The sequence below is a fragment of the Oncorhynchus nerka genome, linkage group LG27 (genome assembly GCF_034236695.1).
Source record: "Oncorhynchus nerka isolate Pitt River linkage group LG27, Oner_Uvic_2.0, whole genome shotgun sequence".
In the NCBI taxonomy this organism is placed as follows: domain Eukaryota; kingdom Metazoa; phylum Chordata; class Actinopteri; order Salmoniformes; family Salmonidae; genus Oncorhynchus; species Oncorhynchus nerka.
In genome coordinates this window covers 97465404-97488993 of record NC_088422.1, presented here as the reverse complement: position 1 = coordinate 97488993, position 23590 = coordinate 97465404, and the positions used below count along the sequence as shown (strand labels likewise).

General features: G+C 49.5%; 1 protein-coding gene across 1 annotated transcript in view; it reads left to right on the top strand.

Annotated features, from left to right (window-relative positions):
* Window positions 1-1439: 1439 nt before the first annotated feature.
* Window positions 1440-23590, top strand: part of tmod2 (tropomodulin 2) — a 50774-nt gene continuing 28623 nt past the window's right edge. Inside the window, 2 exon segments of the mRNA XM_065012407.1 lie at window positions 1440-1602; window positions 18624-18834. Coding sequence (XP_064868479.1) covers window positions 18709-18834 — 126 coding nt within the window. The 5' untranslated portion in view covers window positions 1440-1602; window positions 18624-18708.

The following is a 23590-nucleotide window of genomic DNA, read 5'->3' as shown; positions in this document are numbered from 1 at the left end:
GTGTGCGCACAATCAGACGCACAAACGCTCACACAAATTCACACCCAGTATACAAATACACACAAATACACAAGCACAAGTGAACACACACACACACTAATAATACAATAACTATGACTATGTAAAGGGGGGGAAACAGTGGAGTTCTGTATTTCCAGCTGTGAATGTAACCTCTAACCTCCAGTCAGTCAGTCAGCTTTAGTGTCTTTGTCACCAAGCATCTGCAACTTCCGAGACCAGTTCTATTGCCAGAACAGTCTACTGTTACAGGGCTGAGAGAGAGAGAGCAGAGAGAGAGAGAGAGAGAGAGAGGGGCAGAGAGAGATATAGAGAGATATAGAGAGAGAGGCAGAGAGAGAGAGAGACAGAGAGAGAGAGAGAGAGAGAGAGAGAGAGAGAGAGACAGAGAGAGAGAGAGAGAGAGGCAGAGAGAGAGAGAGAGAGAGAGAGAGAGAGAGATATAGAGAGAGAGAGAGAGAGAGAGAGAGAGAGAGAGAGAGGCAGAGAGAGAGAGAGACAGAGAGAGAGAGATATAGAGAGAGAGGCAGAGAGAGAGAGGCCACTAAAGTCTAAACAGCCAACAGTCACAAGGTATCAATGGATGCATCGGTAGGTACAATCACATAGTTGTACACTTACATGACGGTTCTTTATACAGATGTTGACCAATCAGAAGCCCTGAAAACTGATCTGGGATTGTGTTGTATTGTTTCATTTCACCTTTAAAGTCCCATTGAGGTGTATATCTCTTTTACAAGGGAGCCCTGCATTTAGACCATTTATAAACACAACATCACATAAAATATACAAGATGACAGAATATAGTCAAGACAAGAGAAACAATCACATTCTTCAGCAAAGAGGTTCCTGATCAACAATGTGAACAGACACTAGTAGATTTAGTCCTTCCATTCATGGGGTGCAAAGAAACCAAAAGATGATTTACCCAAATCTGTGTAGACTGAAGGAATCTCCAGTTAGCCATCCCTGAGACCGGGTTTGGTCATTCCTACATCTAAAGTGTATTAATGATGTTAGGTCTGGCAGAAGTTTATGTAAGAGAGCTTTAGAAATAAAAAGAGAGTAATGAATCGATCTACGTGACTTCAAGGATCAGCTTACTCTCCCCAAATCCTTACCATAACCACGTAGGAGGGACACAACAGACCTTAGATCAGTGTTTTCTAGGGCAACTTCATACGTTAACTCTTCTTATTATTACCTCAGTGCTTTACCGCTTGTCCCACATACCTTTGCGTGCGTCCTACATTGAAACCGCTGCTGATTGGTCCTTTGCTTATCAGAGGTGGGCTGACTCGTAGAAATGGAGAAAGCTCATTGGTCAGTGGTAGATCTCCTCTCCGTCTATTGGCTGAGTCGGCTTTCAGAGCTAGAGACCCAGCCGTACATTGGGTACTGTGTCCAGTGTCTCTCTTCCTGTGTTACCGCCCTTGGGGTGAGAAAGAAAGTGAGTAGCAGTGAAGCCTTCGTATTCATTGGAGCAGTACTGTAAGTAACTAGCTACTGTCATTTGATAGCTTGCGCCTTCTGGAGTGAACTGAAGACGTGTGGGTTGAATTTGCCCAGTCGCTGTAGATTCAGGTGAGCATCCATCGAGGTTACACATTTGTGAATCGTTTTGCCCGCTATCTAACGTTAGATACAGCAATCGTGTGGCCATTTCACTATTTCGCTAGCCAGTTAGCTATCTGGCTATGCTACGTTAGCTGACGTTTCGTGCTTCTCGGGTCTGCCAGTGAGAGATACAAGCTTGGTGTTTGTGGTGACAGATTTGGTAACTACCTAATGATCCGATGCGGATAAATCTGTGACTGATAGCTGTAGTTAGCCAGCTAGTTATGGGATGATGTTGGACTGTGTAGGCAGTTCAGGAGCGTATTCGTTACGGAAACTGTTTACCGTTTAACAGAACAAGACGGGAGTTTCTATTCGTTCGATTTGCTTCCGTTTAGGAAACGATTTGCAACAGAATGGGCGTAATGAATACGCCATAGTTTACGTTTTCTTGCTCTCTCCTCTTATCTCCAATGTCTTTGGTAATAACTTTGTCACCATTGCCCTCTTAGCTCTGTTCCTCATCTCTAGTTAGCTAATCAGCTAAGTTAGTTACCTAGTTATATTATCAGACAGACAGACAGTTAGTTACCTAGTTATTTCGAAATAGTCCGTAGCTACTGAATCAGAATGATATAGAAAACTGGTGAACTAAATAAATATTGTTATTATACTAGCTAGATAGTGTGAATTAATTGACCTACTAACGTTACAGCTTGTATGTTTTAGGGCATTGCCAAGTTAGTATTTGTTGTTGTTGATCAGGGTCCTACAGCATCGCTACAGGACCTGTGGACCACAGTACGCCACCTCCCTGTCGCAACAGGGCCGCGCCTGTCTGTCAAATCACACTTTATTTGTCACATGCGCCGAGGACAACAGGTATAGTCTGTCGTTGTCAGAACAACAAACCAAGCTAGCTGCCCATCTTAACTATAAGGTTTTACAGAGGTGACTCAGTTAAACGTGGGTCTTGCTCAACTCAAATCGGCATGGTTGTCATGCATTTCAGACTGTTTACCATGTAAACAAGGTGTGTGTGTGTGTGTGTGTGTGAGAGAGAAAGAAAGAAAAATAGCAAATGCGATGTGTGTGTGCACAATGCCTCATGTCCTGTGATACACCCCTGGTTCAGCAGCCCTCCACAAAAGGTGCTTATTTAGTGGCTTCCAATCCTTATCTGCCACCTGAAAGACTGCATCTCTTATGTGGTCACAACATGGCTTTGTTCTGAATGCAGGGTGTGGCCCAAGCCGTCTAGGAAAGCCTTTATAAGGAAACGTGTGAGTTAGCCCAGGTGTGAAGTTGATCACAGGCACAGATCTACAATCAGCATGTCCCCTCCAGACCCTAAGCTTTACTGTTAAAGAGAAAAACACTAACTTCTGTCACGCCGCCCAGTCCTGGGGGACGGTTCTGTCACGCCGCCCAGTCCTGGGGGACGGTTCTGTCACTCCGCCCAGTCCTGGGGGACAGTTCTGTCACTCCGCCCAGTCCTGGGGGACGGTTCTGTCACTCCGCCCAGTCCTGGGGGACGGTTCTGTCACTCCGCCCAGTCCTGGGGGACGGTAGTTCTGTCACTCCGCCCAGTCCTGGGGGACGGTAGTTCTGTCACTCCGCCCAGTCCTGGGGGACGGTAGTTCTGTCACTCCGCCCAGTCCTGGGGGACGGTAGTTCTGTCACTCCGCCCAGTCCTGGGGGACGGTAGTTCTGTCACTCCGCCCAGTCCTGGGGGACGGTAGTTCTGTCACTCCGCCCAGTCCTGGGGGACGGTAGTTCTGTCACTCCGCCCAGTCCTGGGGGACGGTAGTTCTGTCACTCCGCCCAGTCCTGGGGGACGGTAGTTCTGTCACTCCGCCCAGTCCTGGGGGACGGTAGTTCTGTCTGCCCAGTCCTGGGGGACTGTCCCCAGTCCTGGGGGGACGGTAGTTCCCAGTCCTGGGGACGGTAGTTCTGTCACTCCGCCCAGTCCTGGGGGACGGTAGTTCTGTCACTCCGCCCAGTCCTGGGGGACGGTAGTTCTGTCACTCCGCCCAGTCCTGGGGGACAGTAGTTCTGTCACTCCGCCCAGTCCTGGGGACAGTATTCTGTCAGACAGTCCTGGGGGACGGTAGTTCTGTCACTCCGCCCAGTCCTGGGGGACGGTAGTTCTGTCACACCGCCCAGTCCTGGGGGACATTTGAGCCCAGTCCTGGGGGACGGTAGTTCTGTCACTCCGCCCAGTCCTGGGGGACGGTAGTTCTGTCATGCCCAGTCCTTCCTGGGGGACGGTAGTTCTGTCACCCGCCCAGTCCTGGGGACGGTTCTGTCTTTCTGTCACTCCGCCCAGTCCTGAGGGACGGTGAGGACAAAGTCCTAGGCCGTTCAGTTTGTCTGTCTGTCTGTCTGGTCTGTCTGTCTGTCTGTCTGTCTGTCTCCTACACGACAACAACAAATGCGTTAGCTACAGCTGATCCAGAGCAGGTTAACAGGCTCAGAGATGCCAACTCAGCATGTTGTGTGTGTGAATATCAGCCTGTTAGCAGGATAATCAGGTCTGATACTGCTCAGCCGGTTCTACTTCTGTCCGCTCCAACAGAGGGAGAAATCGGCCTGTTAGCAGGATGCTCATACTTCTACCATTAGAGTTGGGAAGGTGTAATTGGTTATTACACCAGATAATAGCGACTACCCTGGGTCGGCAGGGTAGCCTAGTGGTTTGGACTTTGGTGGGTGGGTGTTGAGTGTTGGACTAGTAACCGAAAGGTTGCAAGTTCAATTCCCAGAGCTGACAAGGTACAAATCTGTCGTTCTGCCCCTGAACAGGCAGTTAACCCACTGTTCCTAGGCCGTCATTGAAAATAAGAATTTGTTCTTAACTGACTTGCCTAGTTAAATAAAGGTTAAAAAAATGTTGTTTCTGTTTGCCGCCGAGCAGAGGTTGGAGAGGACACTAACTTCTGTCACGCTGCCCAGTCCTGAGGGACACTTCTGTCACGCGTCTTGACTTCAACCCTCAAAGGTGCCTGTGTGTGTAGAGTCTGCAGACTGTGGGTAGTGAGGGGATAGTGTGTAGAGCCTGCAGACTGGGTAGTGAGGGGATAGTGTGTAGAGCCTGCAGAATGTGGGTAGTGAGGGGATAGTGGGTAGAGCCTGCAGACTGTGGGTAGTGAGGATAGTGTGTTCGTTTCCAACCGGTGAGCTGTAGCAGAGGACAGACGAGGAGGGGTAGAGGGAGACGTAGGAGAGAGAGAGAGAGGCAGACAGACGAAGAGGGGTAGAGGGAGACGTAGGAGAGAGAGGCAGACAAGACGAAGAGGGGTAGAGGGAGACGTAGGAGAGAGAGAGAGAGAGAGAGAGAGGCAGACAGACGAGGAGGGGTAGAGGGAGACGTAGGAGAGAGAGAGGCAGACAGACGAGGAGGGGTAGAGGGAGACGTAGGAGAGAGAGAGAGAGGCAGACAGACGAGGAGGGGTAGAGGGAGATGTAGGAGAGAGAGGCAGACAGACGAGGAGGGGTAGAGGGAGACGTAGGAGAGAGAGGCAGACAGACGAGGAGGGGTAGAGGGAGACGTAGGAGAGAGAGGCAGACAGACGAGGAGGGGTAGAGGGAGACGTAGGAGAGAGAGGCAGACAGACGAGGAGGGGTAGAGGGAGACGTAGGAGAGAGAGAGAGAGAGAGAGAGGCAGACAGACAGGGCAAGCTGCGGCTTTTTTAAAGTACCACTTTGTACCTCCTCCAACCCCACCCTCTCTCTCTTCCTCTGTACCTCCCTCAATCCACTTTTCATTTCATGTTTGTTGTTTTACCACTGCAGTGACTTCCCTGTCAGCATCTCATCCTTCCATTCCTCCCTCTTTACCTCACTCTCTCTCTATTCCTCCTTGCCTCTCTCCTCTCTCTTCCTCCTTGCCTCTCTCCTCTGCTCCATCTGTTTTTCATCAGGCTCTGCCTTTCCCCAGCCACTCTAGAAGGGAGTGTCCCACACCAGCAGAGCAGAGAGGAGGAGGGAGGGAAAGAAGAGAACAGAGAAGAGAGCAGGACGGAGGAGGGAGGGAAAGAAGAGAACAGAGAAGAGAGCAGGACGGAGGAGGGGGGGAAAGAAGAGAACAGGACGGAGGAGGGATTGGAGGAGAGATATGAGGGGATATGGGAGAGATGATAAGGAGAGAGATGGGAGAGATGAGGAGGAGAGATATGAGGGGATATGGGAGAGATGATAAGGAGAGATATGGGAGAGATGATAAGGAGAGAGATGGGAGAGATGAGGAGGAGAGATATGAGGGGATATGGGAGAGATGAGGAGGAGAGATATGGGAGAGATGATAAGGAGAGATATGGGAGAGATGATAAGGAGAGAGATGGGAGAGATATGGGAGGTTAGTTTATCACTCCTAGGATAGTAAAGGAGAGATATGAGAGGTTAGTTTATCACCCCTAGGATCGTAAAGGAGAGATATGAGAGGTTAGTTTATCACCCCTAGGATAGTAAAGGAGAGATATGAGAGGTTAGTTTATCACTCCTAGGATAGTAAAGGAGAGATATGAGAGGTTAGTTTATCACTCCTAGGATAGTAAAGGAGAGATATGAGAGGTTAGTTTATCACCCTAGGATAGTAGGATAGTAAAGGAGAGATATGAGAGGTTAGTTTATCACCCCTAGGATAGTAAAGGAGAGATAACCTCTCATATCTCTGAGAGGTTTTTATCACTAGGTGATAGGGTGATAAACAACCTCATCACCCCTAGGATAGTAAAGGAGAGATATGAGAGGTTAGTTTATCACCCCTAGGATAGTAAAGGAGAGATATGAGAGGTTAGTTTATCACCCCTAGGATGGTAAAGGAGAGATATGAGAGGTTAGTTTATCACCCCTAGGATAGTAAAGGAGAGATATGAGAGGTTAGTTTATCACCCTAGGATAGTAAAGGAGAGATATGAGAGGTTAGTTTATCACCCCTAGGATAGTAAAGGAGAGATATGAGAGGTTAGTTTATCACTCCTAGGATAAAGGTAAAGATCGTTATCAGAAACACAATACGGTGCAGACCGTTGAATTAGTCTGCTGGGGTCAAGAACCAGCTCTGCTAAAACCATTGACGACAACGTGCCGTTTCCAAGGAATTGTTAAATAAATGTTCCAACTATTTGGTTGTAATATCATCACGTCCTGAAGAGCACAGTCACAACTACACATTTATCTCTCTCATCAGAGTTATACAGCAAGGTACTGTTTTATGATCAGTAAACATCAGTTGATCATGTATTTTCAGATACGTGAAGGTATTCTATTAATTTAGCTAGCTAAGCAACAGGTCATTTAGCTAGCTAAGCAACGGGTCAGTTAGCTAGCTAAGCAAACGGGTCATTTAGCTAGCTAAGCAACGTGTCATTTAGCTAGCTAAGCAAACGTGTCAGTTAGCTAGCTAAGCAACGTGTCATTTAGCTAGCCAAGCAACGTGTCATTTAGCTAGCTAAGCAAACGTGTCATTTAGCTAGCTAAGCAACGGGTCATTTAGCTAGTTAAGCAACGGGTCATTTAGCTAGCTAAGCAACGGGTCATTTAGCTAGCTAAGCAACGGGTCATTTAGCTAGCTAAGCAACGGGTCATTTAGCTAGCTAAGCAACGGTCATTTAGCTAGCTAAGCAACGGTCATTTAGCTAGCTAAGCAACGGGTCATTTAGCTAGCTAAGTGTCATTTAGCGGGTCATTTTAGCTAGCTAAGCTAAGCAACGGGTCATTTAGCTAGCTAAGCAACGGGTCATTTAGCTAGCTAAGCAACGGGTCATTTAGCTAGCTAAGCAACGGGTCATTTAGCTAGCTAAGCAACGGGTCATTTAGCTAGCTAAGCAACGGGTCATTTAGCTAGCTAAGCAACGGGTCATTTAGCTAGCTAAGCAACGGGTCATTTAGCTAGCTAAGCAAACGGGTCATTTAGCTAGCTAAGCAAACGGGTCATTTAGCTAGCTAAGCAAACGGGTCATTTAGCTAGATAAGCAAACGGGTCATTTAGCTAGATAAGCAAACGTGTCATTTAGCTAGATAAGCAAACGTGTCATTTAGCTAGATAAGCAAACGTGTCATTTAGCTAGATAAGCAAACGTGTCATTTAGCTTGCTAAGCAACGGGTCATTTAGCTAGTTAAGCAACGGGTCATTTAGCTAGATAAGCAAACGTGTCATTTAGCTAGCTAAGCAACGGGTCATTTAGCTAGTTAAGCAACGGGTCATTTAGCTAGTTAAGCAACGGGTCATTTAGCTAGTTAAGCAACGGGTCATTTAGCTAGCTAAGCAACGGGTCATTTAGCTAGCTAAGCAACGGGTCATTTAGCTAGCTAAGCAAATGGGTCATTTAGCTAGCTAAGCAACGGGTCATTTAGCTAGCTAAGCAACGGGTCATTTAGCTAGCTAAGCAAACGTGTAATTTAGCTTGCTTCATTAGAGATTAGGTGTTTGGAAAGAGCTTGACATCGCCAAGTTGTCGTCTTGGTAAAGTTGTCAGTCGGACTACTGTCACCACCACCATTGAAATGACAAGCAAATCAAAGCCTATTTGGATATAGCCATCGAGTTGATCCCCTGACAGCTTGTCGTCGAGCCGTATTGACGCGATCTGTTGTTAGCTAGCGATCCAATTTGATGTGATCTAGCGATCCAATTTGACGTGATCTGTTGTTAGCTAGCGATCCAATTTGACGTGGTCCATCAGGCAGTCTGTCACCGAGCCGTATCAACGTGATCTGTTGTTAGCTAGCGATCCAATTTGACGTTGTCCATCAGACAGTCTGTCAGCAGCGATGAAACACTCTGGAAAAACAACGTTGAAAAGGGGATACTGTTAGCTAACGTAGCTAGATAAGGCCGAGCTATGTCGCTCTGAGAAAAAAGTACATTAGTTCTACTTAAAACACAGTTTTAATGTAGGGCCCACGGAGGGTGGGACATGTAGAGCCAACGGAGGGTGGGACATGTAGAGCAAGGTGCCCACGGAGGGTGGGACATGTAGAGCCCACGGAGGGTGGGACATGTAGAGCCCACAGAGGGTGGGACATGTAGAGCAAGGTGCCCACGGAGGGTGGGACATTGTAGAGCCCACGGAGGGTGGGACATTGTAGAGCCCACGGAGGGTGGGACATGTAGAGCCCACGGAGGGTGGGACATGTAGAGCAAGGTGCCCACGGAGGGTGGGACATGTAGAGCCCACGGAGGGTGGGACATGTAGAGCCCACAGAGGGTGGGACATGTAGAGCAAGGTGCCCACGGAGGGTGGGACATTGTAGAGCCCACGGAGGGTGGGACATTGTAGAGCCCACGGAACCTTTGACTATTGGATGTTCTTATAGGCACTATAGTATTGCCAGCCTGATCTTGGGAGTTGATAGGCTTGAAGTCATAAACAGCGATGTGCTTGCACAAGCTGCTGGCAAACGGAGGAAAGTGCTGTTTGAATGAATGCTTACGAGCCTGCTGCTGCCTACCACCACTCAGTCAGACTGCTCTGTCAAATCATAGACTTAATTATAATATAATAACACACAGAAATACGAGCCTGCTGCTGCCTACCACCAGTCAGACTGCTCTGTCAAATCATAGACTTAATTATAATATAATAACCAAAAATGCCTGATTCGGCATCCAAAAATGCTGATTACCGATTGTTATGAAAAGTTGATGGGCCATTCTGATTAATCGGTCGACCTCTACTGTGTTTACAGTGGTATTTTTGGGACACCGGTTCGAAGCTAAAGCTGGTCATTGGATTGTTAGGTTGTGGCAATTATATTTATAGATATTTATTTATTTTAGTTTTCTTCAATGGGACTAGATTTAGATGCATGTACGCTTGTTTCAGTCTAGAGGGAGAAATCGGTCCAGTCTTTATACAGCAACCCCTTATTCCTGACCTTGTGGATGTCCCTGTACATCTGGACAGTTTCTCCTGACCTTGTGAAGTCCCTGTCCCTGTACATCTGGACAGTTTCTCCTGACCTTGTGGATGTCCCTGTACATCTGGATAGTTTCTCCTGACCTTGTGAAGTCCCTGTACATCTGGACAGTTTCTCCTGACCTTGTGAAAGTCCCTGTACATCTGGACAGTTTCTCCTGACCTTGTGGATGTCCCTGTACATCTGGACAGTTTCTCCTGACCTTGTGGATGTCCCTGTACATCTGGACAGTTTCTCCTGACCTTGTGGAAGTCCCTGTCCCTGTATATCTGGACAGTTTCTCCTGACCTTGTGAAGTCCCTGTATATCTGGACAGTTTCTCCTGGCCTTGTGAAGTCCCTGTACATCTGGACAGTTTCTCCTGGCCTTGTGAAGTCCCTGTCCCTGTATATCTGGACAGTTTCTCCTGACCTTGTGGAGTCCCTGTCCCTGTACATCTGGACAGTTTCTCCTGACCTTGTGAAAGTCCCTGTCCCTGTACATCTGGACAGTTTCTCCTGACCTTGTGAAAGTCCCTGTATATCTGGACAGTTTCTCCTGGCCTTGTGAAGTCCCTGTACATCTGGACAGTTTCTCCTGACCTTGTGGAAGTCCCTGTCCCTGTATATCTGGACAGTTTCTCCTGACCTTGTGGAGTCCCTGTCCCTGTACATCTGGACAGTTTCTCCTGACCTTGTGAAAGTCCCTGTATATCTGGACAGTTTCTCCTGACCTTGTGAAAGTCCCTGTATATCTGGACAGTTTCTCCTGACCTTGTGAAAGTCCCTGTATATCTGGACAGTTTCTCCTGGCCTTGTGGGAGTCCCTGTACATCTGGACAGTTTCTCCTGACCTTGTGGATGTCCCTGTATATCTGGACAGTTTCTCCTGACCTTGTGAAAGTCCCTGTACATCTGGACAGTTTCTCCTGGCCTTGTGAAGTCTCTGTACATCTGGACAGTTTCTCCTGACCTTGTGGAAGTCCCTGTACATCTGGACAGTTTCTTCTGACCTTGTGGAAGTCCCTGTCCCTGTACATCTGGACAGTTTCTCCTGACCTTGTGAAAGTTCCTGTATATCTGGACAGTTTCTCCTGACCTTGTGAAAGTCCCTGTATATCTGGACAGTTTCTCCTGGCCTTGTGAAAGTCCCTGTCCCTGTACATCTGGACAGTTTCTCCTGACCTTGTGGAAGTCCCTGTCCCTGTACATCTGGACAGTTTCTCTGACCTTGTGGAAGTCCCTGTCCCTGTACATCTGGACAGTTTCTCCTGACCTTGTGGAAGTCCCTGTATATCTGGACAGTTTCTCCTGACCTTGTGAAAGTCCCTGTATATCTGGACAGTTTCTCCTGACCTTGTGGAAGTCCCTGTCCCTGTACATCTGGACAGTTTCTCCTGACCTTGTGGAAGTCCCTGTACATCTGGACAGTTTCTCCTGACCTTGTGGAAGTCCCTGTACATCTGGACAGTTTCTCCTGACCTTGTGGATGTCCCTGTACATCTGGACAGTTTCTCCTGACCTTGTGGATGTCCCTGTACATCTGGACAGTTTCTCCTGACCTTGTGGATGTCCCTGTACATCTGGACAGTTTCTCCTGACCTTGTGGATGTCCCTGTACATCTGGACAGTTTCTCCTGACCTTGTGGATGTCCCTGTACATCTGGACAGTTTCTCCTGACCTTGTGGAAGTCCCTGTACATCTGGACAGTTTCTCCTGACCTTGTGGAAGTCCCTGTACATCTGGACAGTTTCTCCTGACCTTGTGGAAGTCCCTGTACATCTGGACAGTTTCTCCTGACCTTGTGGAAGTCCCTGTACATCTGGACAGTTTCTCCTGACCTTGTGGAAGTCCCTGTATATCTGGACAGTTTCTCCTGACCTTGTGGAAGTCCCTGTACATCTGGACAGTTTCTCCTGACCTTGTGGAAGTCCCTGTACATCTGGACAGTTTCTCCAGACCTTGTGGAAGTCCCTGTACATCTGGACAGTTTCTCCTGACCTTGTGGAAGTCCCTGTACATCTGGACAGTTTCTCCTGACCTTGTGGAAGTCCCTGTACATCTGGACAGTTTCTCCAGACCTTGTGGAAGTCCCTGTACATCTGGACAGTTTCTCCTGACCTTGTGGAAGTCCCTGTACATCTGGACAGTTTCTCCTGACCTTGTGGAAGTCCCTGTACATCTGGACAGTTTCTGCAGTAAACAGGTGACTGAGGTGAGCATGACTTTGCATACAGCCAGCTCATGTGACTTTTCCCTCAGAGGTGTGTGTCGTGTTTTAGTTTTGTGTGTGTGTGTGGAAGGGGGTAGGGGGTGTGTATATGGGGAGTAGTGGTGTGTGTATGTGGGGGAGTAGTGGTGTGTACACAAACAAACCCAAAACACAGAAACTGGAGAATGTAACAGTGTGTGTGTACTGTACATCTATAACTAGAGAGGCTGGTTGTAGTGTGTTGTGGGTGTGTTATTGGCTCTGTGTACTGTACATCTATAACTAGAGAGGCTGGTTGTAGTATGTTGTGGGGGTGTTATTGGCTCGGAGATATCTGCTGTTGTCTAGGATGATTAGTAGAGCTCGGAGAATGGAATCAATCAGACTCTACTAATGGATCCTCCCAGACCATTACCACCATCACCTCCCTTCCGTGCTCCATTACTCCTGTCTGGACTGTCTACTCCACCTAATCACCTGGAGGGTCCTGGAGGAGACCGAAGAACAGCCATTAGTATGGGTTTTATAACCTGTGTGAGTGGTTAAGTGTGAAGGTGGTGTTGACTACACAGAGAAAGTAGATAGATGACGTAAGAGCTGAGTTGACATTGTGGTAAGAGAATGACGTGTGTGTAGATTAGTCTACAAGTCCGTGGTCTCCAGTCAGACCTCGTTGGCCACTCTGCCTTCCAGTCTCAGCTAATGGAACTCAGAGGTTAACAGTCAGGTGGTTTAGATACTGATGGGTGTGTCTGTGTTGTGGATTTGGCTCTACAATGTCAGAATGTTTTCTGTCAGAAAGGGTTTTTCTAGACCTTGAAAGCTGGCGGTCATTCCAACAGGGGACTGAAACACATGTTATTATTATCCCACAGATAAACTGTCTGCAGTTAGTTGGCTTTTACCATCATGGATATTTAACTCCTGGTTCATGGCTTAGTTAGGCCTACGCTAGATTTAAACACTGCCTATAACCTATTAGAATAGACTACATGGTCTGTAACTTATTGAGGAGGGAGTCCTACCTGGTCTGGTATTATCAGGCTGTGGACTGGACTCGGACGTGACCCGCGTTAATCCCAGTCTTCAGAACCTGATTCGCATCATCAATAGCCAGCGATGGCTGCGATCAACATTACTATCATCATGAATGCTGACATTTCATCTGCTCTCATTTACTTTCCGTTAGGGCAGAGTGAAGCCTGTTATTCCCCTGTTAACCCCCTGCTATAGAGCACCACAGTGGAGGTGTCATAATACCCATAAAACCTAACGGTCAAACAGGGAAATGTTTCCAATTGTTTTTCTACAATTCATTTAAAAAGTGTCTTTTATCAATATGTTCGACTCTATTTACTCTCCGATTTCTGAATTGCTAATTAGTATTAAAGTAGACATCGTGCAAAACTACAAATCCCAGCATGCTCCTGTAGGTCATCTCTAGCTGACACCTTTACTAACAGGTATAGATCCTGCAGGTCATCTCTAGCTGACACCTTTACTAACAGGTATAGATCCTGCAGGTCGTCTCTATCTGACACCTTTACTAACAGGTATAGATCCTGCAGGTCATCTCTAGCTGACACCTTTACTAACAGGTATAGATCCTGTAGGTCATCTCTAGCTGACACTTTTACTAACAGGTATAGATCCTGCAGGATCTAGCTGACACCTTTACTAACAGGTATAGATCCTGCAGGTCATCTCTAGCTGACACCTTTACTAACAGGTATAGATCCTGCAGGTCATCTCTAGCTGACACCTTTACTAACAGGTATAGATCCTGCAGGTCATCTCTAGCTGACACCTTTACTAACAGGTATAGATCCTGCAGGTCATCTCTATCTGACACCTTTACTAACAGGTATAGATCCTGCAGGTCATCTCTAGCTGACACCTTTACTAACAGGTATAGATCCTGTAGGTCATCTCTAGCTGACACCTTTACTAACAGGTATAGATCCTGTAGGTCATCTCTAGCTGACACCTTTACTAACAGGTATAGATCCTGCAGGTCATCTCTAGCTGACACCTTTACTAACAGGTATAGATCCTGCAGGTCATCTCTAGCTGACACCTTTACTAACAGGTATAGATCCTGCAGGTCATCTCTAACAGGTATAGATCCTGCAGGTCATCTCTATCTGACACCTTTACTAACAGGTATAGATCCTGCAGGTCATCTCTAACAGGTATAGATCCTGCAGGTCATCTCTATCTGACACCTTTACTAACAGGTATAGATCCTGCAGGTCATCTCTAGCTGACACCTTTACTAACAGGTATAGATCCTGCAGGTCATCTCTATCTGACACCTTTACTAACAGGTATAGATCCTGCAGGTCATCTCTAGCTGACACCTTTACTAACAGGTATAGATCCTGCAGGTCATCTCTATCTGACACCTTTACTAACAGGTATAGATCCTGCAGGTCATCTCTAACAGGTATAGATCAGGTATAGATCATCTCTATCTGACACCTTTACTAACAGGTATAGATCCTGCAGGTCGTCTCTAGCTGACACCTTTACTAACAGCTATTGTGTCAATTTAAAACTTTCACAAGACGGTTCACCCAATTGTCAATTTGAAAGAAATGTAGCCAGTTTATTCATGAATACATTTAGATAGTTAATCCCGGGATTCCTACCTTTGCCTCGATTCGTCAGTCTGGTCCAGATCATCATGGCATTTGTAGTTCTTTATGATAGCCACATTAGCAGCTAATTAGCATTTCATTTTGGGGAGGTAAATACAGGCCAAGTCACTTTGTCTGAGAGAGATTTACTAACAGGTATAAACCATCACCCCAGGGGAAGCCGACTCAAAACATCACCCCAGGGGAAGCTAACAAAACATCACTCCAGGAGGTCATCAAAACATCAGCTGGAGAAGCACACAAAACATCACCCCAGGAGAAGCCGACAAACATCACCCCAGGAGAAGCCGACACAAAACATCACCCCAGGAGAAGCTGACAGGTCACCCCAGGAGAAGCTACACAAAACATCACCCCAGGAGAAGCTGACCAGGAGAAGCCGACACAAAACATCACCCCAGGAGAAGCCGACTGTTGTCACCCCAGGAGAAGCCGACACAAAACATCACCCCAGGAGAATCCGACACAAAACATCACCCCAGGAGAAGCCGACACAAAACATCACCCCAGGAGAAGCCGTCACCCCAGGAGAAGCCGACAGGTCATCACTAGGAGAAGCCGACACAAAACATCACCCCAGGAGAAGCTGACACAAAACATCACCCCAGGAGAGATCCTGCAGGTCATCACCCCAGGAGAAGCCGACACAAAACACAACCAGGTAGAAGACATCACCCCAGGAGAAGCCGACACAAAACACAGACCAGGAGAAGTCACAAAACATCACCCCAGGAGAAGCTGACACAAAACATCACCCCAGGACAGGTACAAAACACAGACCAGGTCGACACAAAACATCACCCCAGGAGAAGCCGACACAAAACATCACCCCAGGTAGAAGATCCAAAACATCACCCCAGGAGAAGCTGACACAAAACATCACCCCAGGAGAAGCTGACACAAAACATCACCCCAGAAGCCGACACAAAACATCACCCCAGGAGAAGCCGACACAAAACATCACCCCAGGAGAAGCCGACACAAAACATCACCCCAGGAGAAGCCGACACAAAACATCACCCCTGTCTGAAGCACCAAAACACAGACCAGGAGAAGCCTGCACAAAACATCACCCCAGGAGAAGCACCAAAACATCACCCCAGGATAATCCTGCAGGTCACCCCAGGAGCTGACACCTTTACACAGACCAGGAGATAGATCCTGTAGGTCACAAAACATCACCCCAGGAGAAGCCGACACCCATCACCCCAGGAGAAGCCGACATAAAACATCACCCCAGGAGAAGCCGACACAAAACATCACCCCAGGAGAAGCCGACACAAAACATCACCCCAGGAGAAGCCGACACAAACATCACCCCAGGAGAAGCTGACACCTTCACCCCAGGAGAAGCCGACACAAAACACAGACCAGGAGAAGCCGACACAAACCATCACCCCAGGAGACACACCCTTACTAACAGGTAGCCGACACAAACCATCACCCCAGGAGAACCGACACAAACACAGACCATTGTGTCATCACCCCAGGAGAACTTTCACCCCAGGAGAAGCCGACACAAAACACAGACCAGGAGAAGCACATTTGACATCAAAGGAGAAGCCGACAGTTTATCACCCCAGGAGAATACATTTAGACCCCAGGAGAAGCCGGGATCACCCCAGGACCTTTGCAAAACACAGACCAGGAGAAGCCGACACAAAACACAGACCAGGAGAAGGTCCAAAACATCACCCCAGGAGAAGCCGACACAAAACATCACCCCAGGAGAAGCCGACACAAAACATCACCCCAGTATTAAGCCGACACAAAACATCACCCCAGGAGAAGCCGACACAAAACATCACCCCAGGAGATTGCACAAAACATCACCCCAGGAGAAGCCGACACAAAACATCACCCCAGGAGAAGCCGACACAAAACATCACCCCAGGAGAAGCCGACAAAACATCACCCCCAGGAGAAGTACAAAACATCACCCCAGGAGAAGCCGACACAAATTCACCCCAGGATAAGTCACTTGGTCATCACCCCAGGAGAAGATTTAAAACATCACCCCAGGAGAAGCCGAACCATCACCCCAGGAGAAGCCGACACAAAACATCACCCCAGGAGAAGCCGACACAAAACACAGACCACCCACAAAATACAGACCAGGAGAAGCCGACACAAAACACAGACCTTATTTTACGTGTTTCTAAAAAAATCCCCTACAGGGAAAAATGAATGGTGGAAAAACGTCTGGAACCATTTCCCTGTTTGACCGCTAGGTTTTCTGGGTATTATGACTCACACACTGTGGTACTTTATTCCAGGCTGTTGCTCTGTTAGTGTGGTTAGGGTTAACCCTAACCCCAACCCTCTAATTCTTGAGAGAACCAAAACAGAGAGAGAGAACAGACCAAAACAGAGAGAGAGAACAGACCAAAACAGAGAGAGAACAGACCAAAACAGGGAGAGAGAACAGAGAGGGAACAGACCAAAACAGGGGAGAGAGAACAGCCCAGAACAGAGAGAGAACAGACCAGAACAGGGAGAGAGAACAGAGAACAGAAGAACAGGGAGAGAGCCCAGAACAGAGAGGAACAGACCAGAACAGGGAGAGAGCCCAGAACAGAGAAACAGACCAGAACAGGGAGAGAACGATGTGGGAGAGGGAACAGAACAGAGAACAGTGGGAGAGAGAACAGAACAGACCAGAACAGAGAGGGAGATGAGAGAGAACAGAGAAAGAGAGAGAACAATGTGGGAGACAGAGAACAGAACAGAGAGAGAAGGGACGATGGGGAGAGAGAACAGAACAGACCAGAACAGAGAGAGGACGATGTGGGAGAGAGAACAGAGAAAGAGAGAGAACAATGTACCAGACAGAGAACAGAACAGAGAGAGAGAGGACGATGTGGGAGAGAGAACAGAACAGAGAGAGAGGACGATGTGGGAGAGGGAGAACAGAGAGAGAGGACGATGTACTAGACAGAGAACAGAACAGAGAGAGATGTGGGAGACAGAGAACAGAGAGAGAGGACAGACAGAACAGAACAGAGAGAGAGGACGATGTGGGAGAGAGAACAGAGAAAGAGAGAGAGAACAATGTGGGAGACAGAGAACAGAACAGAGAGAGAGGACGATGTGGGAGACAGAACAGAACAGAGAGAGAGGACGATGTGGGAGAGAGAGAGAACAGAACAGAGAGAGAGGACGATGTGGGAGAGAGAGAACAGAACAGAGAGAGGGACGATGTGGGAGACAGAACAGAACAGAACAGAGACAGAGAGGACAGAACAGAGAGAGAGGAGAGATGAGAGAGAGAGAGAGAGAGAGAGAGAGAGAGAGAGAGAGAGAGAACAGAACAGAGAGAGAGAGAGAGAGAGAGAGAGAACAGAACAGAGAGAGAGGACGAGAGAGAGAGAGAGAACAGAACAGAGAGAGAGAGAGGACGATGAGGAGAGAGAGAGAACAGAACAGAGAGAGAGGACGATGTGGGAGAGAGAACAGAACAGAGAGAGAGAGAGAGAGGAGAGAGAACAATGTTCCCTCTAAACCACACAGCTCCAGACAGACAGACAGACAGACAGACATTAAAAACAAAGACAGATGACCAGACAGACAGACAGACAGAAGACAGACAACAGACAGACCACAGACAGACAGACTTTGACAGTTTACACCAGACAGACAGACAGTTCCCAACTCCAGACAGACAGACAGACAGACAGACAGACAGACAGACTTTAGTTTACCAGACTCCTGTGCAGCAGCAGACAGTTGTTGTCCCAGACAAACATACCTGATTTAACTAGTCAAGGGAACAAATTCAGAGAGAGAGTCATGATTAGTTTTAGTTAACATTTATTTAACTAGGGAAGTCAGTTAAGAACAAATTCGTATTTTCAATGACGGCCTTCCCTGGGAACAGCAGGTTAACTGCCTTGTTCAGTGGCAGAACGACAGATTTTTACCTTGTCAGCTCGGGGATTCGATCCAGCAACCTTTCCGTTACTAGTCTAACACACCGATATTGGCCATATAACACAAATCCCAGAAGTGCCTTATTGTTATTATAAACTGGTTATCAACATAATTAGAAAGGTAAAAAGCTATTTGTTTGTCGTACCCGTGATATACGGTCTGATATACCACAGCTTTCAGACAATCAGCATCCAGGACTGGAACCACCCAGTTTATGTGATGTTTAAGACCGGAGGACAGACGCTGTCTGACTGGCTTTAATTACATCACCTACTTTGATCCCACTAACTCACATGTTATCATCCTCTCTGTCTGTCTTGTCTGCCTCTCTGCCTCCATCAGATTACCTGCCCCTAGGTGTGACACTTGGACCCAGAGGGACACAGACAGACACCCTGGTCTGCGGTTGGTGTAGCAGAGAGAGAACATGGCATTGTCGTTTAAGAAAGACCTGGAGAAGTACAAGGAGATTGACGAGGATGAGATCCTTAACAACCTGTCAGAGCAGGAACTCAAACAACTGGAGACTGCCCTGGAGGAGATGGACCCAGAGGTATGGAGGGGCGGGGGGGAAGAGTCTGTCTGTTTCTGTCTTTCTTGTGTTTTCTCCTTGTTCGCCAGACAGATATCTCATTCTTATCAACTTTTAACCTCTCAGTCTGCCAAGCTTTTCTATGTTGATTTGCACGCAGAGTAGAGGAGGAGGAGGAGGAGGAGGAGGCGGAGGAGGAGGAGGAGGAGGAGGCGGGGTATAGGAGGAGGAGGAGGCGGGGTATAGGAGGAGGAGGAGGAGGCGGGGTAGAGGAGGAGGCGGGGTATAGGAGGAGGAGGAGGAGGCGGCGGGGTATAGGAGGAGGAGGCGGGGTAGAGTAGGGGAGGAGGCGGTGCAGCAGAGGAGGAGGAGGCGCAGCAGAGTAGAGGAGGAGAGGAGGAGGAGGAGGCAGGAGAGAGGATGCGCAGAGGAGGAGGAGGCGCAGTGGAGGGCGTAGCAGAGTAGAGGGGGAGGAGGAGGATGTGCAGCAGAGTAGAGGGGAGGAGGAGGATGTGCAGCAGAGTAGAGGAGGAGGAGGATGTGCAGCAGAGTAGAGGAGGAGGATGTGCAGCAGAGTAGAGGAGGAGGATGTGCAGCAGAGTAGAGGAGGAGGAGGAGGATGTGCAGCAGAGTAGAGGAGGAGGAGGAGGATGTGCAGCAGAGAGAGAGGAGGATGTGCAGCAGAGTAGAGAAGGAGGAGGAGGATGTGCAGCAGAGTAGAGAGGAGGAGGAGGATGTGCAGCAGAGGAGGAGGATGTGCAGCAGAGTAGAGGAGGATGTGCAGCAGAGTAGAGGAGGATGTGCAGGAGGAGGAGGATGTGCAGCAGAGTGGAGGAGGAGGAGGGTGCAGCAGAGTAGAGGAGGAGGAGGTGCAGCAGAGTAGAGGAGGAGGAGGATGTGCAGCAGAGTAGAGGAGGAGGATGTGCAGCAGAGTAGAGGAGGAGGATGTGCAGCAGAGTAGAGGAGGAGGAGGAGGATGTGCAGCAGAGTAGAGGAGGAGGAGGAGGATGTGCAGCAGAGTAGAGGAGGATGTGCAGCAGAGTAGAGGAGGAGGAGGATGTGCAGCAGAGTAGAGGAGGAGGAGGTGCAGCAGAGTAGAGGAGGAGGAGGTGCAGCAGAGTAGAGGAGGATGTGCAGCAGAGTAGAGGAGGATGTGCAGCAGAGTAGAGGAGGATGTGCAGCAGAGTAGAGGAGGAGGCAGCAGAGTAGAGGAGGAGGAGGAGGAGGTGCAGCAGAGTAGAGGAGGAGGAGGTGCAGCAGAGTAGAGGAGGAGGAGGTGCAGCAGAGTAGAGGAGGAGGAGGATGTGCAGCGCAGGAGGAGGATGTGCAGCAGAGTAGAGGAGGAGGAGGAGGATGTGCAGCAGAGTAGAGGAGGAGGATGTGCAGCAGAGTAGAGGAGGAGGAGGATGTGCAGCAGAGTAGAGGAGGAGGGGGATGTGCAGCAGAGTAGAGGAGGAGGGGATGTGCAGCAGAGTAGAGGAGGAGGGGGATGTGCAGCAGAGTAGAGGAGGAGGGGGATGTGCAGCAGGAGAGGAGGAGGAGGTGCAGCAGAGAGGGAGGAGGAGGTGCAGCAGAGTAGAGGAGGAGGAGGTGCAGCAGAGTAGAGGAGGAGGAGGAGCAGCAGAGTAGAGGAGGAGGAGGTGCAGCAGAGTGGAGGAGGAGGTGCAGCAGAGTAGAGGAGGAGGAGGTGCAGCAGAGTAGAGGAGGAGGAGGTGCAGCAGAGTAGAGGAGGATGTGCAGCAGAGTAGAGGAGGAGGAGGTGTGCAGCAGAGTAGAGGAGGAGGAGGAGGCGTAGAGGAGGAGGAGGATGTGCAGCAGAGTAGAGGAGGAGGAGGAGGATGTGCAGCAGAGTAGAGGAGGATGTGCAGCAGAGTAGAGGAGGAGGAGGATGTGCAGCAGAAGTAGGGAGGATGTGCAGCAGAGTAGAGGAGGATGTGCAGCAGAGTAGAGGAGGATGTGCAGCTCAGCAAGTAGAGAATGTGCAGCAACATTGTGCAGCAGAGTTGTGCAGCAGAGTAGAGGAGGATGTGCAGCAGCATGAAGGAGATGTGCAGCAGAGTCAGCAGCAGAGTAGAGGAGGAGGAGGTGCAGCAGAGTAGAGGAGGAGGAGGAGGTGCAGCAGAGTAGAGGAGGAGGAGGTGCAGCAGAGTATGTGCAGCAGAGTAGAGGAGGAGGAGGATGAGGAGGATGTGCAAGAGTAGAGGAGGAGGAGGAGGATGTGCAGCAGAGTAGTATCCAGGAGGAGGAGGATGTGCTCCAGAGTGCGTTGTGCCAGAGTAGAGGAGGAGGAGGATGTGCAGCAGAGTAGAAGAGGAGGAGGCATAGAGGTGGAGGCCACTGGATGTGCAGCAGAGAGAGGAGGGGAGGAGGAGGATGTGCAGCAGAGTTTCTGGAGAGGGAGGGGGAGGAGGAGGATGTGCAGCAGGAGTATAAAGGACAGAGGAGGATGTGTCTTTCTGGAGGAGGAGGAGGAGGGGGAGGAGGAGGATATGCAGCAGAGTAGAGGAGGAGGCGAGGAGGAGGAGGAGGATGTGCAGCAGAGTAGAGGAGGAGGAGGAGGATGTGCAGCAGAGTAGAGGAGGAGGAGGAGGTGCAGCAGAGTAGAGGAGGAGGAGGAGGAGGATGTGCAGCAGAGTTCTCTGGAGGAGGATGAGGAGGATGTGCAGCAGGTAGGCCCTGTGCAGCAGAGTAGAGGAGGAGGATGTGCAGCAGAGTTTCTCTGGATGTGCAGCAGAAGTAGAGGAGGAGGATGTGCAGGAGTAGGAAGGATGTGCAGCAGAGTAGAGGAGGAGGATGCAGAGTGAGGAGGAGGAGGAGGATGTGCAGCAGAGTAGAGGAGGAGGAGGCTGGAGGAGGAGGAGGAGGATGTGCAGCAGAGTAGAGGAGGAGGCGTGGAGGGGGAGGAGGAGGATGTGCAGCAGAGTAGAGGAGGAGGAGAGCGTTTCTCTGGAGGAGGGGGAGGAGGGTAGGATGTGCAGCAGAGTATAAAGGAGGAGGATGTGCAGCAGAGTAGAGGAGGAGGAGGAGGATGTGCAGCAGAGTAGAGGAGGAGGAGGAGGATGTGCAGCAGAGTAGAGGAGGAGGAGGCAGGAGGAGGAGGAGGAGGATGTGCAGCTGAGGAGGAGGCGTAGAGGAGGAGGGGGAGGAGGAGGATGTGCAGCAGAGTAGAGAGAGGAGGATGTGCAGCAGAGTAGAGGAGGAGAGGAAAGGGGAGGAGGCCCTGTGCAGCAGGGTATAAGGAGGAGGCGTAGAGAGGAGGGGGAGGTGGAGGATGTGCAGCAGAGTAGAGGAGGAGGAGGCGTGAGTAGGAGGAAGGGGAGGAGGAGGATGTGCAGCAGAGTGAGGAGGAGGAGGATGTGCAGCAGAGTAGGAGGAGGAGGAGGCGTGGGAGTATAAAGACAGAGGAGGAGGATGTGCAGCAGAGTAGAGGAGGAGGAGCGTAGAGGAGGGGGAGGAGGATGTGCAGCAGAGTAGAGTAGAGGAGGCGCAGTAGAGTAGAGGAGGAGGAGGCGCAGTAGAGTCGGCGCAGTAGAGGAGGAGGAGGAGGCGCAGTAGAGTAGAGGAGGCGGTGCAGCAGAGGAGGAGGAGGCGCAGCAGAGGAGGAGGTCGCAGGAGGAGGAGGAGGCAGTAGGGAGGCGCCAGGAGTAGTAAAGACGAGTGGAGGTGTCTTTCTCTAGAGAGGAGGAGGAAAGGTAGGAGGCGCAGTGGAGGGGCGTATAAAGACAGAGATGAGGAGGAGTCTTTGTGCAGCAGAGTGGAGGAGGAGGATGTGCAGCAGAGTAGAGGAGGAGGAGGAGGATGTGCAGCAGAGTAAAGGAGGAGGCGTAGAGGAGGAGGAGGATGTGCAGCAGAGTTGTGCAGCAGAGTAGAGGAGGAGGAGGCGTAGAGGAGGAGGAGGATGTGCAGCAGAGTAAAGGACAGAGATGAGGTGGAGGATGTCAGCTCTGGGAGAGGAGGAAGGTAGGAGGCCAGCAGAGTAGAAAGACAGAGATGATGTGGTGGATGTCAGCAGAGAGAGTAGGAGTAGAGGAGGAGGAGGAGGCCCTGGAGTATAAAGACAGAGAGATGAGGTGTCTTTCTCAGGAGAGAGGAAGGAGGTAGGAGGCCCTGCAGAGTATAAGACAGAGATGATGTGTCTTTCTCTGGAGAGTAGGAGGAAGTAGGTAGGAGGCCGGAGTATAAAGGACAGGAGAGAGGAGGAGTCTTTCAGCTGGAGAGGAGGAGGAGGAGGCGCAGCAGAGTAGAGGAAGGAGGTGCAGTAGAGGAGGTGGAGGTGGTGTCTTTCTCTGGAGGAGGAGGTAGGAGGCCCTGCAGTAGAAAGACAGAGTGATGGAGGTGGAGGGCGTCTCTGAGAGGAGGAGGAGGAGGAGGTGCAGTAGGGAGGAGGTGCAGGCCCTGCAGTGGAGGGGCGTAGTATAGAAGGAGGAGGTGCAGAGATAATGGATGTGCAGCAGAGTAGAAAAGGTAGGAGCAGAGAGAGTCAAACCCTTCCAGGACTTAGTGAGGTTAATTTTCCTTTTCAAGGGCCAGAAGGTACAACAGCCATTTATTTGTGATATTACACAATACACCTCAACAGAAGTATTGGGACGAGGCCAATGTTGTTACATCTCAAGTAGAGAACATCTTAAACATTCTTCTTGTCTTTCACTTATAAACAGCATGAAGGAGATGAGTCCACTAACTAGGCAACCATAGGAACGCCACTTAACACAACACGGCACCGAATGCAGCCCTAGTGTTTTTGATTAATCAGTCAATAAACCCATGTATCCAC